General features: G+C 39.3%; 1 protein-coding gene across 1 annotated transcript in view; it reads right to left on the reverse strand.

The window, feature by feature from the left end:
- Positions 1–3641: 3641 nt before the first annotated feature.
- The window catches only part of DNAJC27 (DnaJ heat shock protein family (Hsp40) member C27), a 31345-nt gene continuing 19706 nt past the window's right edge, over positions 3642–15280 (reverse strand). Inside the window, exons 6-7 of the mRNA XM_025454484.3 lie at positions 10593–10753; positions 3642–7551 (exon numbers count right to left, since the gene is read on the reverse strand). Coding sequence (XP_025310269.1) covers positions 7419–7551; positions 10593–10753 — 294 coding nt within the window. The 3' untranslated portion in view covers positions 3642–7418. The remainder of the gene's footprint in view (positions 7552–10592; positions 10754–15280) is intronic.

The following is a 15280-nucleotide window of genomic DNA, read 5'->3' on the forward strand; positions in this document are numbered from 1 at the left end:
AAAATTTCGATCCTGAGGCTGATAGCGTAGACTTCAAGCCTGTGTTCTGGAGCTGGGCAAGCTTAGGTTTGAATAGCTTCCTATGTGGCCTGAGCAAGTCACTTAACCTCTCTGAGCCTCAGTTTTCTCATCTGCTAACATTATAAAACATATCCATCTTCTTAGAAGTCCTTTGGTTGTTTCTGTCACTGGGCACTTCTCTTTAGCTATCTTTCTAATAGTACCTTTTTTTTTTTTTAATAGTACCTATCTTTTTTTTTTTTTTCTTTTTTTTATTCATGAGAATACACAGAGAGGAGACAGAGAGAGAGGCAGAGGCACAGGCGGAGGGAGAAGCAGGCTCCATGCAGGGAGCCTGACGTGGGACTCAATCTGGGGTCTCCAGGGTCACGCCCTGGGATGAAGGCAGGCACTAAACCACTGAGCCACCCGGGCTGCCCTAATATTTCCTAATATCTAATAATTTTTATTTTCATTTTATTTATTTATTTTTTTCTAATAATTTTTAGTATCTAATGTCTTTCCAATTACCCTTCTTAGAGGACTCCAGCCTTCCACATCATCTTACCTGGTCCTTCTTCCTCTTTTGGCAGCCCCAACCCCTAAGTCTTGTTCATGTTAGGAAGAGCAGCTCAGCTCTTTGCCTTACGATGCAAAGCCATGGTACTTTCCTTTATGTCTAAAATGTCATGGGGGCACTTCACTAAACAGAGTCCCTGCCCAGCACGCCAGCAGAGTGCCTGAGCACTGGTAACTGAGTGTTTCCTTGAGCCCCGTCAGTCTCTTGGGTGAGGTGCTCCCCCATCAATATTTGTGAGTGGGAGGGAATGGCATGGGAATTTATCTTCTGATAGGAACTCTGCCATCTACCTTGGGACGCAGAACTGCCTGGTAAGTTGCTTTTTTAAGGAGTGATGTTAAAACTGTTATCTTACAATTTTATCCTCATAAAATGTTGTTCTTAGTTGTTTTACATACAGGGACCCTGTTTTGGGAACTCACTAGGAATATAGGGTTCTGTCAATAAAGAAATCTGACAGACACTGGCTTAGGGCTTTTCTCCTTCCTCCCTGATACTCAGAATGGAAATAGTTTCTTTTTCTTCTTTCTTTCCTTTTTTAAAAGATTTTATTTATTTGAGGGAGAGAGAGAGCTCTTGAGCAGGAGGGAAGAGCAGAGGGCAAAGGCAGAGGGTGTCTCAGGGAGCCTGATGCAGAACTCGATCCCAGCATCCTGGGATCACCACTCAGGCCAAAGGCAGATGCTTAACTGACAGCCACTCAGGCACCCTGGATATGGTTTATTTCCAGTTTATTTTCCTTTTAAAGGTTTATTTTCCTTTTAAACCACTAAGATGCCTTTGCTCTCTTAAGTATTTATTTTGTTAACCTTTCTGTTTTCTCTTATACTCTGAACTAGCAGAATGTTCACATTCTGCTATCTGAGGCATGTAGGCACCTTCCATCTTCATTTCCCTCAATCATAGCAGACTTTTATTGTCTCTTCCCTGGGTAAAATGCTATTGGGGGCCGCACTGGCTGCTTTTATAATGATCACTAACAACTAACTGCTTGGGATGTAGAGAGAATCATTTTTTTGAAGTCATAGCATCCTTTACAACAGTTTTATTTTTATTTTTTTAAAAGATTTTATTTATTTATTCATGAGAGACACAGAGAAAGAGAGAGAGGCAGAGACACAGGCAGAAGGAGAAGCAGACTCCATGCGGGGAGCCCGTCATGGGACTCGATCCCGGGTCTCCAGGATCAGGCCCTAGGCTGAAGGCGGCGCTAAACTGCTGAGCCACCAGGGCTGCCCCCAACAGTCAGTTTTAAATGAAAATTTTCATTGGCTGATATCAGAGGTACACATTATTGTTTTAACTAAAACAACTTAAATTCTAGATATTTTCCTCCAAATAAATACCTTATCAACTGCTTTGAAAGAATACATTAATTATAAAACATATGTAAAGAAACTCCTTAAGTCTGGAACTATTTCCTTTATGCCAATATGGAAAATTGAGCTTTGGATGATAATCATTAAGTTCTCCAAAAAACCTTAATACAGCATTTTAACACCCCCCCCCCCCCATGATCTACAGTATATAGTAGCAATCAGAGTATTAATTCCAAATTGCATATTTTGGAGACTACTCAAAAAGTACAAACTTGCCTCTTTGGAAATAAACCTATATAGGAAATAAGCCTATAGAAAAATAAGAACCTTTTTTCAAAACTTCACACACACACACACACACACACACACACACGACACTAGAATGTTAATTGCTGGAGGGCAGGGATTTTTGTCAATCCTGAGCTCAGTTATATACTCAGTGCCTAGAACAGGGCTGACATGTAGTAGGTGCTCAAGACATGCATGAAAATGAATAGTTTAACAATAAAATTCAATTAGAAATTTAAGAAATCACAAGTATTTTGCATCTTAAATTGACCCTGAAACAAATTTAATAAACCTAATTTTGCTTTTCAGTTTACAACTGGCTATTATTGGTTTAAGATATGGCCAAAGACTCCAATTGAGACACATCAAGTAAAAAACAAATAACAAACAAGAGAAACATCAAGTAATTGGACATATTATAATATATAAATGTTAATAGTATACTTACCAAATGTTGTACAGTCTACAGACTATAGCTTTCTTATCCTTGCTTACAATCCTTGAGGTCTACTATCTTCTAATATTAAGTTTCAAGTAATGGAAAGCAAACTCCAACAAACCTAAGCAGAAAACAGGGGTTGGAGATCTGTGGGAAGGATTCTGGAGTGGCATATGGATTCAAAGACAACCTGCTCAGGGGACCTCAGGGATTGGAAGGCAAGTCTTTGCCATCAGGATTCTGTCTCTTTATGAATATCTGCTTCAATCTTTCAGAATTTTTCCATGATACTGGAATCACAGTTGCCAGTATCAACAGGACTTATCCGATCTTACTCTTCTGAGAGGAAGGTGGTTTTCCTAGCTCCAATTGGAAAGATCCCAGAGAAGGATGCCTATTGGTTCAGTTTGGGTGACATTCCCATCTCATGGACCAATCTGGGTGGCTAGGGAGCCAGGGTGGCTTAGAGGAGAATCTGGCAGCTCCTCTTGAGAGCATGCTAGCAGGATACAGAGGGTAGAACAGTTCCCCAAAAGAGTGGTGGGCATTCTTAGGTGACAACATACATAGTTCATAATGAAAATTCCAGCTCTTGTGTGAAGGCTTCAGAGATACATTGCCTCTGTAGGTTGGCCCTACAAGACTTTCCTTTCCAAATTCTGGGTTCACAACAATCTGTTACTTAAGGATTCTTTTTTCCAGGAACCAGTTAACTGAGTTAGTAAGCTATCCAGCTGAGTGAGCGCTGCATTATTAAAATAGGATGGTAACAGTTTCATCTGAATTAAAAAGGCAAACACAATATTAGCATCTTTAACAGATCAAAATGCTTTCATCACAACTTACTAAGTTTAGAATTGCCTGATGGACTGATAATAAAATTTCCTAAATTTACCACCCGGAAACTCAAGCAAGATGTTCTCTGTAAGGTCTCAGTTGGTGAGGGACTGGGCTGCTCCTAGACAAGTCCATTTTACATTGAAGACTCAACAAATAAGTGCAGCCCACAGACCAGTGTTTGAGTTTTGGCTTTATTTTATAAAAATACACAACTTAAATACATATGACACTCTCTATACAAGACATAAACAACTGTTAGATTTAACATTTTCAGTTATTTCAACAGAAGCAAATATGTAAATTACCTCGTAAGAGCGAAGGGTTTCTTTAGATACTTTGCATTCACAGTCAAAGGGGACACGTGCCCCACGGGAAATCAATGCAGGACACTAACCCAAACCGTCGCAGTTTCACCACCGGGGCCTTTCTGGCACAGCTGAATATTGCACTGCTTGTTAGACACAATCTAACTTACCCACATCACGAATTTAAGCTTTTGTCTTTCCCAGAAAGGTTTAATAGAATAACCAACGCACAAACGTTATTGGCCGTCTTACAATTGTGCTAATACCAAATATGAGAAGTATGAGCCTTTCTTCACTTTGCAAAACTTGCAATGGAAGGTAGGGAGCTCTATTCTGCAGCTAAACTCATTTTCAAGAGTTTTACAGAAATGTTGGCAGCTAGATGGAGTGCAGTGGAGAAGGGAGTGACATCCCGGCGCCTACAGAAATTACCTTTGAGAAGGGCGCTGTCACTGTCAGGGGCAATCTGTACACTGCTGCACCCTTTCTAACTTGGGCCTGAAACACCTCCCACCCCCTCGAGATTTTGTTGCTGTTCTCTGAGGAACAGCTACTGTTACTGATTCAGGGCTTACAGGGGCCGCTTACTCACTCTGGCTTTCTTTCAGAAATTTAGCTGCCTTATCTATGGCTCTTTTAACTGGCAGTGAATTAGGTACCGGTTTATGGGTACAAAGAAATTATTTACCAGTTGAGAATTTGATGCATGAGAACACACTAGAGTACGTTTCCTGAGGTAAGTGTAAGCCCTAAAGGACAGCGTGCCACTCTAGGATTATAGCAATTTATCCTGGGTAGCGGCACACTACTCCAGGCCTAGACTTTCATGTTCACAGGCTAACAGGGCCAAGGACACGTGTTCGTGATGATATGAAATGACAAGGCGGAATTAAGAGGACTGCTGATGGCTGAGAACATCAATTCAAAAGAAGCCACACAGGGGAACAGAGGGGGAAAAGGAGGGTATATTTTAAAGTGCTTAGGTAGGATGGGCAATTAGGTGGAAATGCCTCGAGGGATTTCTAACAAGCTTTCAAACTGTTCATTCTTGGTGACTCAGACATGGAAGTAATGGCTTTCTTTCAAAAGAACTGTGCAAACTTTTTAATTCTTTTCTGAAAAACAAGATTCTCCATCAAATTTTTTTTAGCCAATGGAATGGTTCTGCTAATTGTTACTCTCCCCAACATACTCTGAAATCCTAACTGGCTGAAGGAATTTCATAAAGTTGAACTACAAAGTACATATATTTGCACCGAGAATTTAAACTAATACACAGAGGTCTACAAAGTTTTGTATGAAGTTAGTACCAAAAAACTTTGCATTGCAAATCATGCTTTATTATCCCTTAATATTCTGCGCAAGGATTATGGCACTCAGACAAATTCTAGGGCCGTGAAGCTGAACTTTTTTTTTTCCTTCTTCTACATAAATGAAGTAGTTCATGGCCGACCTTAACATTAATAAAGGAGGTGCTGGGAACTGGGTTCCAAGACCTAAGAATGAAGATCAGGCTAAATTTCAACAAGTCACTCATTATATAGGAATGGAAGCACTAAAGAACTCTCTGTTATAACTGCTCATCTGCACAATGTAGTTGAATAAGATGACCAATCTGGTCTTTAGTAACAGTGATGAAAACTGGCACAGGCTTTATACAGAGCCACATACATACTCAGTGACCTGCCATGTCAATTTGGACTGACACTACCATGCACAATCCCTCGTTTTTTTTTTTACTCTAGTTCTGTTGCAAGAATAGATCTACATTTAATTACTTTAGGCATGATGAAGGCCTTAAGCAAAATTTAAATTCAGAAGAACTTTGGGTTGGTGTTCTGTAGTCCCAGAAGCTATTTAAAATTAAAAGTCCAGAGGAAAATCCCTAGGAAATCATATATCAGAATCAATTCATAAAAAAGAAGCATTTTTAATACCACCAAGATGAGAAGTCATAGTAGAACACAATGCTCTGGTTTCCTGACAACAAGCTCAATGCAGCCCAAGTGCAGCCACACAAAGGGAAGCTGCTTTGGAGAGAAGAATCCAGCAGACTGCAGAGGGCTGGAATTAAATTAACATGGCTTTTCTTGGGTAGAAGGTGAATGCTATGTGGTGATCAATATGAGATAGCTGTTTAAAATTCACATACAGTAACATTTTATGTACCTCAAAGCCTAATTAGTGCAGCTAAAAGTAGGAGCAATGTACTGAGACTGAAGATATAATGGGTCAAACAGCAAGACCAGTTCTGAAAGCTCTGGAAGAATGGTCAGTCCTCATATACTTCATCTTCAACCATTCCTTGGATGCTGAGGAGGAGACTATGGCAAGAGAATATATTTTTCTATGTAAAATTAGCTTTCATAATCTATAGTTTAAAAATATTACTATTTAGAAATATGAAGCCCAAGCAAAAATTAGAGATTCTTTCCACTCAGGCCTTAAGATCTCTCCCTCCACCAACACTCAAAGGATCCATACTGTCTCTGGTCAACCAGGGCTTGTAAGAGAGGATGGAAGAGGCAGTGGCCAAAAGCCAGGGACTCAATAAGAGAAAAATGACAGATGTGGCATATTAAAAAATAATGATAATAATAAGAGAAGAAAAGAGGAAGAAGAGGGAACTAATGCAGATAAGGAAGTGAAAAAGAGGCCTGGCTCATAGGAGTAACCCTATCTTTCCTACCTATCTATGGCAAACTGTGCAGAAATGAGAAAAGGCACAAGCCTCATACACAGGCTCTCCTAGGGGCATCACACAAGCCCAAGCCAGGTTGGCTGTGCCCTTAGGCCTTGCCTCTGATCTTGCCCTCTGGGGATGTGCACACATATGCTTCTGTAACCTGCAAGCAATTCTGTTTTGGGGTCCGATTCCTGCTTCCTAGGTGCACGATGCTCCCTACCACTACCAGCACCTGGTTCTATGCTAAAGAAAGGCCTCTGATCCAGGGGCAAGACTAGCAATAGCCAGTGTTCCCAGAACTCTTGGTTGCCCCTGCCTTTTCCTTCCTAGGACTAGCCTGTCTCTCCCCCTGGTGGCTGGAGAAGGGGACAGAGTACATGTCCTACAAGGGCTACTCTATTTGGAACTGCCTCAATTCACAAACTTCCAAAGGGCTGTCAAGAGTTCATTAATTATGGACTGATCGATGATTCAAATATTACTTAAGGAACTCGTTAAAAAAAAAGCAACTTGCTTGTGAGGTCCCACCAAACTTTTGAGGGTTTTGATATTGTTTCCTTCTGTTTTTGCTGTTTACTTCTCCAATGAACTTAAAAAAAAAAAAAAAAAAGGAAAAGAAAAGCAAAGGGGTCTTCTTGTCCCCCTTCCTCCCTCCAGAAACCTGGATTTTCCTGAGTGAAGCGCGTGAGGGATGCTACCACTACAGAGCTTACGAATGAAGGAGGAAAAAAATTCAGATCATTTAGAAATAGGAAATGAACTATACATACAAGTGGCGCTTGGTTCTTGTCACCACTCTGTGAAATGATAACAGGCACCTGAATTTCTAATTTACAAATGACAACACGAGAGAAAAAAGCAGTAAGATTTCTGTGGAGAAAAAAAGTCCATGTTGGTTATTTCACTTCTACGGACAGTCCGTTCATACTTGAGGCCTGCATTTGTCTTTTTCTCTTACTTCCTACTTGATGTTTTTCAGGAGGGCTGTCCGGGCATTCACAACCGCTTTGAAGGCATCTTCACTACCAGGTGCCACGCACTTGTCAGGATGAAGCAGCACAGCGAGTTTCCGATAGGCTTTGTTGACTTCATCCCTACGAGAAAGAAGCCAAGCTCCATGTGTCAGCAATAGGGTCAGCCCCCACCCACTGCAGTTTGGCTTTCTGGACTTACATCATATCTCTCACAGTAAGCATCTCCCAAATCATTATTACATTTTCTCACAAGTGGGACTAAAAGACTCAGAAACACACAATAAACAAATACATTATATGTTACATACAAGTAGAAAAAGAAATTCAAAGTGAAGCAAGTATTGAAACACCAAGGAAATGCCTGGTAAAAGAATGATCTGTGAAAAGGTCCTTGGCATGGAGCAGGCACCCAGCAAACTTTGCTGTGAAGTGATGAGGGCACAGGGTGATCAGGGTAGGCCTCTAGAGTGGGGTTCTGGCACAAGTGGGGAAACACAGAGCAACTGGGAGAGAGCTGGCAGAGGCTAGGAATTAGGAACAGCATGCCATGGCATGAAGTTCCATGAGGACACTGCTGGTGGGGGTGGGTAACAAAAACAAAGTTGGCCAGGAAGCAGGGGTCAGTAAGAGAAGGGCCTTGAAATCCAAACAATCACAAAAAAGTGGATTTGATAAACAATGACATCAGTAGGCATTTCATGACAAAAAAGGTGCTCAGAAAGCTGTCTCTTGAAGTTAGGAGACAGAGAGGAGGTTGTTACAATAAGCCAAGCACAACAGTTTGGATTAAGGTGTTTGTGGAGACAAATAAGGGAAGATAAGAGATAATATAGAAAAAGAATCGGCAGAAACAGGTGATGAACCGATATACAGGTAGAAGAGATGGAAGAAAAGGGGCTGAAATAAGTTCCAGGGTCATAGGGACTCTGATGCTCAGGGAAGATGGTGACACCAATGATCAAGAAAGGGATGCTGCAAATGGGGAACCTGAGAGCTCCAGCGAGCTCCTAAGACCAAAGAAGAAACAAAAGAGAAGGGAACATTACCCAGAGAGGAAAGAGGGCAGGACAGCGAGTGCTTCCCAAAGCCCAGAAGAAGCTCCATGAGGGGTCTTCAGGCTTCTGAGCTCTTCAACAAGCAAGGACTGGCTGGGGAGGAGCCTGAAGACCATCTGCCCCTCTCCCTGCTCTTCATAGTCCTCTGGTATCAGGCCTCCACATGTTTCTAAATACCCAGCTCCTCCTCCAGTCAGGTTTAGCTCTGTCCTTACTAGATAGTTTTATTTCCTACCTTCTTTTCGTAATTCAGGGTTCCAATTATCCTACAAGCCTGGATATGGTACCTTCCCAAATGACCTAGCTTTTCTCCTTTATGTTTTCTCAGAAGAATTTCTATTTAGCTCTCTGAATTAGAGAGGTGTTCTTTGATTGTCTTGCAGTGATGAAAATTCTTGAGTGCCCACTTGGAAAGACTGAGGTCACAAGGCCATGTTCACAGCTGTCCTTGGTTTGGGGTATGTGTTCTAAGGCTTTTTCTGCTTTCTGCTCTTAGATAAATCCTGAATTCTCTTGTTTTAAAACATGCATGGGGCTTTTTTACATAGCTAATTTTGATATTAACTAACAAAAATCATATTCTCCCTCTCTGAAGATACTCAAATTGCCAGAATTCTTCTCCAAAATAACACATACATTAACAAATTACATTTTTCAAAGTAACAAATATATTAATTCTGCTGAAGATGAAAATTTTCTTAAAGTTCAAGAACAGTAAATGTAGCACTGAACAAACATTCAAACTCTTTATAACTTTAAAAAACTGTTTTTAGGTTCTGCTAAATGTTCTCACTGCCAAATGGAATTAATCTGATAGACCCAGAGAAATAGAGCTAAAAGAAACACATGTTTATATTGGTCAGTGATATAGAACTTATGGAGGTCCTGTACATTTTGGATAGATTCCAATTAACATAGTATGTAAGGAACCCAAAGTTTCTTTTTCCTTAATAAATACTGTTCTAAGTTAACTAATAAGTAAAGTTTCTTAATTTTACAGCCAATCTCCCTTGGAGGTGAAACAGAAGACTTTAGAATGAGACTATGGAACTCCAAAAGGACATTTAAAAGATACCAATTAATTGTGCTATATACATGAGATCATCCAAACTGTTCATGTGTTTAAAGCCTCCTCTGTTAGGCCTGGCAGGTCGAGGTGACCAGTAACTGTTTTACTCTTCCCCTGCCCTCTTTCTTTCTGGGCTTGAGGTGGGCTGTGTGACCCAAATGGAAAAAAGAAACTTAATGCCACTGGTACTGACAAGGGATTTCAACATGCACTTTTTTTTTTTTTTTTTTTTTTTTGTGGGGACCAAGGTGACAAAGTAGAAAGGGAGAAGGATGGGGAGGAAAGTTATGATGCAAAATAAAAAGATCTGAGAACCCTTATAATTATAATAAAAATCATAATATGTACAGTAACAGAAGTGTTCTATTGTTAAAAGTTACATAACCACACCGAACAAGGATTTATTCTCGCACAAGCAACAAAGAATAGTGATTGTATTCCTCTTCCTCCCAAATATTTCTTTTGGCTAAAAATAAAACCATTTAACATAAATTCATACACAGATGTGAACCTAGCAGGATTCTGAGGGCTGTAGAAAGACACAGAGCCAGGCAGACACACAGTGTTCAAGGTCAAAAACCAATTGTACCACTAACTCCTAGTGTCCTTGAACATGTGTTTAGTCTCACTGAATCCCAGTTTTCTCACCTATAAAATGAAGTATTTGGAAAAGCTGCTAACATTCTTTTCCTCTTCTAAAATTCTATGATTTAAGAATTCTCTTTTGTAAGGTATTTTTTTAAAGTTACATTTGCTTCAATTCTCTTATTCAACACAGACAAAAGCATAACACACCATATCAGAAAGTATTTATGCAACACACTACATAGTTCTTCACATCAGGCAACTGTACCCTCTATTTTGTTTCTTTGGTATTCAGGTAATTCACTGCAGAAGAGTTATTACATAATCTAGTGCATTTCCACACATCTTCATATTTCCAGCCAATTATAAGAAGATCTACCAGACTATGATGTTGACAACGGAGTTTTTCTCCAGGATAGAACTCAGCACTAATATCCTAGGGTGTTGCTTACCTTGAGGCCCCAGGTTTGACTCCCAGCATATCCCAACTGTCTTTACTGTTTCGAATTCTGCGAATGGTGTCTGCTTGTTCTTTGGTGAAACTAGCACTGCTATTAGTGATTGGACGTTTCCCGCCGTTTTCACATAAATCAACTATGGATACATAAAAGGTCTGCAAAAAGAAACCATCTCAGAATAGAACTGATTTTATGAAAATAGGAATTCCTCTTAAGCATAACTTAAAGAATTTTGATATATTCCAATAACTTAAAATTCACCATAAAGCATAAGGAATACAATTTAAATGGCTCATAATAATCCTCCTCTGAAATAATCACACTAGAGGTTAAAAGGTAATAGATGCACAGTTAGAAAAATTCAAATAGTAAATAAAAGTATAAAATGAAAACTACCTGTCTCTCAAGTTCCTCTCCTTGAAGTAACCATTGTTAATATTTTTTGAGCATCTTTCCAGAAAGATTTTCTATCAGAATACCAGTACATTCATCTACATACTAAACACTGACATACAAGAAAGCTGATTAAACATACTGCTTGGATCCTTGCATTTTTTTTTCACATAAAAATACAAGGGTGCCTGGCTGTTCTAGTCAGTAAAGTGTGTAATTCTTGATCTTGGGGTTGTGATTTGAGCTCCACACTGAGTACAGAGATTACTTTAAAAAAATAAAATCTTTTAAAAAATACATCTTGGACTCTTTCTCTCTGGAGAGTACATATAGACACTTTCTTCATCCTTTTTCATGACTTCAGTATTTCACTGTGTGACTGTATCTTTATTTATTTAACAAGTCAATTGTTTCCAGGTTTTGCTACTACATACAGTACTTTAATGAATAGTGTGTGTGTGTGTGTGTGTGTGTGTGTGTGTGTGTGTGTATGTATACACATCTGCACAGTTGTGGAGATACTGCTTTAGGATAAATCCCTAAAAAGAGAAGTACTAAATAACAGTGTAGAAGCATTTTAATTTTTTATTTCAATATCTTTCATTAAAAAAAAACTAAACTCCCATCACAGTGTCTGACAGTGCTATTTCTCTATACCCTTGTCACTATGGGGCATTATTGTACAGCTTCACTTTTTTTTTTTAAGATTTTATTTATTTATTCATAGAGACACAGACTGGGGGGGGGGGCGGGCAGAGGAACAGGCAGAGGGAGAAGCAGGCTCCATGCAGGGAGCCCGACATGGGACTCAATCCAGGGTCCCCAGGATCACACCACGGGCTGCAGGTGGTGCTAAACTGCTGCGCCATCGGGGCTGCCCTATAGCTTCACTTTTGCCAAGCCTATGTGTAGTGCATAGTTTGGATTTGAGTTCTTTAATTATAAGTAAGGTTGAGCGTCTTCATATGCTTAGTACTTTTCCATTTTCTGTAAATTGTTCAGATTCTTTGACTACTTTTTGATGTTTTTCGAAATGAAAACTTTTTTGATTCTGTTCATATTTCATATTCTGTACACTTTTTAGATTTCCTTTGTTCAAAATACTAATTAATATACTATATTGCTTTCCAATGGATACATCTCCTCTTCCCTCCAACTCTTATTTAAATCTCTTCCTCTTCTTTTTCAGATATTTCTATAGTTCCTGTTGTTATCTAAAAATTTTATATTTCTCTTAGACTTCTCCTTATCTCCAGTTTTTATATTTCTCTTAGACTTCTCCTTATCTCCAGTAATAGCTAATAGATTTGGCAACCTAAACAAGAGGACTTGATTTGTGAGAAGGGTGTCAAAGGAAAAGCCACTAGATACCAAAACAAGAGTTGATGTGATTTAGTCTATCTTACTCTCCATTCACAATGTGAGTAAGACAAAACTAAGCTCCTTTCTGACATAAAGTATCTATAAGTATATAGGAAACAAAATATTAAATTGAGCCACCAGGAAAGCACTACTTCTAAGTGTTTGCTCACATAATAGTTTTATTATATTCCTTGTTAGCTTTATAAAAAACAGACTAATTTATTAGCGCTGCCCAAGATTCATCTGAAAGGATAAAAGCAACCTAAAAGCCATGAACAGTTCACAGATGTTTGCTTATGCTCTGTATCAGTAAGGTTTTCTTCCAGTTTATAAGTTAAACTAAAATAAAAATGCCCCCAGATTTCTGAGGGCAAGTGTTCACTGATAACACCCATGGTCATAGAAGGCCAGCTGTGGCATATTATATGGTACAGTAGAATTGACGTCAAAAGTCTATTTACATTCTACGTCTGAGTTCCAGCCATGATGGAGTGATGGGCACTAGATGGGACTAGAACGCCTGCCATAAACTACAAAAATGGACAAATATACGAAGCAACTATTTTCAGGTAGTGGACAATAGCAAGTGCAACACTGCCACGTGGCTTTCTACCTGGAGTCCATTTCTTGTCTGAGCAGTCCCAAAGTCCCACTGAATTGAAGAGACAGAAATCAGAGGTTAAAGATACCGAAGTGGTTAGAATCTGCAGAGCAGGGCATTGGAGAGGAAGCAACTAGGCAGAGTTGGGCCCCAGAAGTCCATGTACTCGAGGGTTCCCTACTAATTTGTAGCTGAGGTCAGGCTCTACAGACATAGGATGAGATCACCTGAGGCTTACCAGGTAATAGCTATTATGGGATTGAGAATAGAACCAATATACTAGAGGTCTTCCCAAAGAGGTATAATGGAAACACTATAGTTTGACCTTGCCAGAGTGCAGAGGTTGCCTTACTACCTCATTAGCACCCTCGTATCTAGCTGAGACATAATGGGAAGACTGTGGTTTGGTAGTAGACTCATCCTGACAAAACCTAAAACCAAGAGCCGACAAGATCTGAGGAGACAGAATTTGAAGGCTGAGTTCTGCCATGTTAGAAAAGCTTGGGCAACACTTTGGGCTTCGTTCAGATCCTTGCTATTAAGGCAAAAAACAAGCCCACACAAATTCAATATGATCTGCCAGTAACTGGCTGCCTGCTGAAACAAGAACCAATATTCTGCTGAGGAAAATAAAGAATCTAGAGCCTCTACAATGTATTATCCACTATGTCTGGTGTTTAATCAAAAATCACTACTCATACAAAGAAACAAGAAAATGTGGGCAGCCCGGGTGGCTCAGCAGTTTAGTGCTGCCTTCAGCCCAGGGTGTGATCCTAGAGACCCGGGAACAAGTCCCATGTCAGGCTCCCTGCATGGAGCCTGCTTCTCCCTCTCCCTGTGTCTCTGCCTTTCTCTCTCTGTGTGTCTCTCATGAATAAATAAATAAAATCTTAAAAAAAAAAACAAACAAGAAAATGTGATCTATACATAGTCAGGGGAAAAAAAGCTGTCAATAGAAACTGGACCCAAGATGGTTCAGATATCACTTACCAGACAAACTTTAGAGTAGCTATTATAAATATTTCAAAGAGATAAAGGAAAATATAGTCTTAATAAGTGAACAGATAGAGAATCTCAGCAGTGAACTGGGAATTATACAAGAAAATCAAATGCAAATTCTAGGACTGAAAAGTACTAAAGTGAAAAATTCACTCAGTGGATTTAACAGCAGTTGGAAGTCAGATCAACAGAGACTATGGAATCTGAAAAACAGAGAAAAGGGAAAGAAAAATAACATAGTCTCAAGGACTGTGGGACAAAAATCAAATGGCCTAATATACATGTAACTGGAGTCCAGGAAGGAAAAGAGTGAAAATAGAGCCAAAAACTTTTTAAACAAATAATGGTGGAAAACACCTGTCTAGCAAATCTGAGAAACTCAACAACACCAAGTAGGATAAATATAAAGAGAACCACATCCAGTCACATAGTCCAAAGCTGAAAGCCAAAGATAAAGGAAAACTCTTGAAAGTGGGCAGAGGGGGAAAAGAATCCCAACACATTATGCACAAAAGAGTAAGAGTAAGAATAGGTGGTAACACCTCATGAGTTGCAATAGAGACCAGAAGAGAATAGACCAACATCTTTAAAGTGCTGGAAGAAATTTAATTGTCAACAAGCATTATTTATACCCTTTGGACAAGTCATTTTACTACTCTTAGATGTTATAACATCTGAAATGAGAATAAAACCTGCCACACACAGTAAGTCTCAAATGAGATGAAACATATAAACTTCTCCAGAATTGTAAAACACTATTCAAATGATTAAGTATCATTATTACACATAAATAGGCACAAACTCACACTGGTTCATGTACTCAGTAGAATAGAAAGTGTGGCAAGCCAACATCAACCTTATGGTCTTAAAATAGAAGCTACTGATGCCCAATTCAGCCTGTCAGCCAAGGATGAAACTGTCTTCTAGTAGGGGCGGTGACATTTTAAGAGAAAGAAATTTAGCATAAAAGATTAAATAAAATCCCACTCAATAATTAAGAACAACTCTTTATAGTATAGCTACATTATTTGAAATGCTAAAAATTCCCAAAATATCAGATATATTCATAAGAAAAAAATGCATAATTCATGCCACCACTTACTTCCAAATGTATCTGTAATTAAGAGTTGACTTTACTTTATAACTTATTGTTTTAAAAAGCCTTATTCTGGGGGCGCCTGGGTGGTGCAGTTGGCTAAACATTCAAATCTTGGTTTCAGCTAGGGTCATGATCTCAGGTTCATGAGATCGAGCTCCACATGAGGCTCCATGCTCAATGTGGAGTCCACTTGAGTTTTTCTCTCTCCCTGTCCCTGTACCCTCTAGT

Source organism: Canis lupus, chromosome 17 (genome assembly GCF_003254725.2).
Source record: "Canis lupus dingo isolate Sandy chromosome 17, ASM325472v2, whole genome shotgun sequence".
In the NCBI taxonomy this organism is placed as follows: domain Eukaryota; kingdom Metazoa; phylum Chordata; class Mammalia; order Carnivora; family Canidae; genus Canis; species Canis lupus.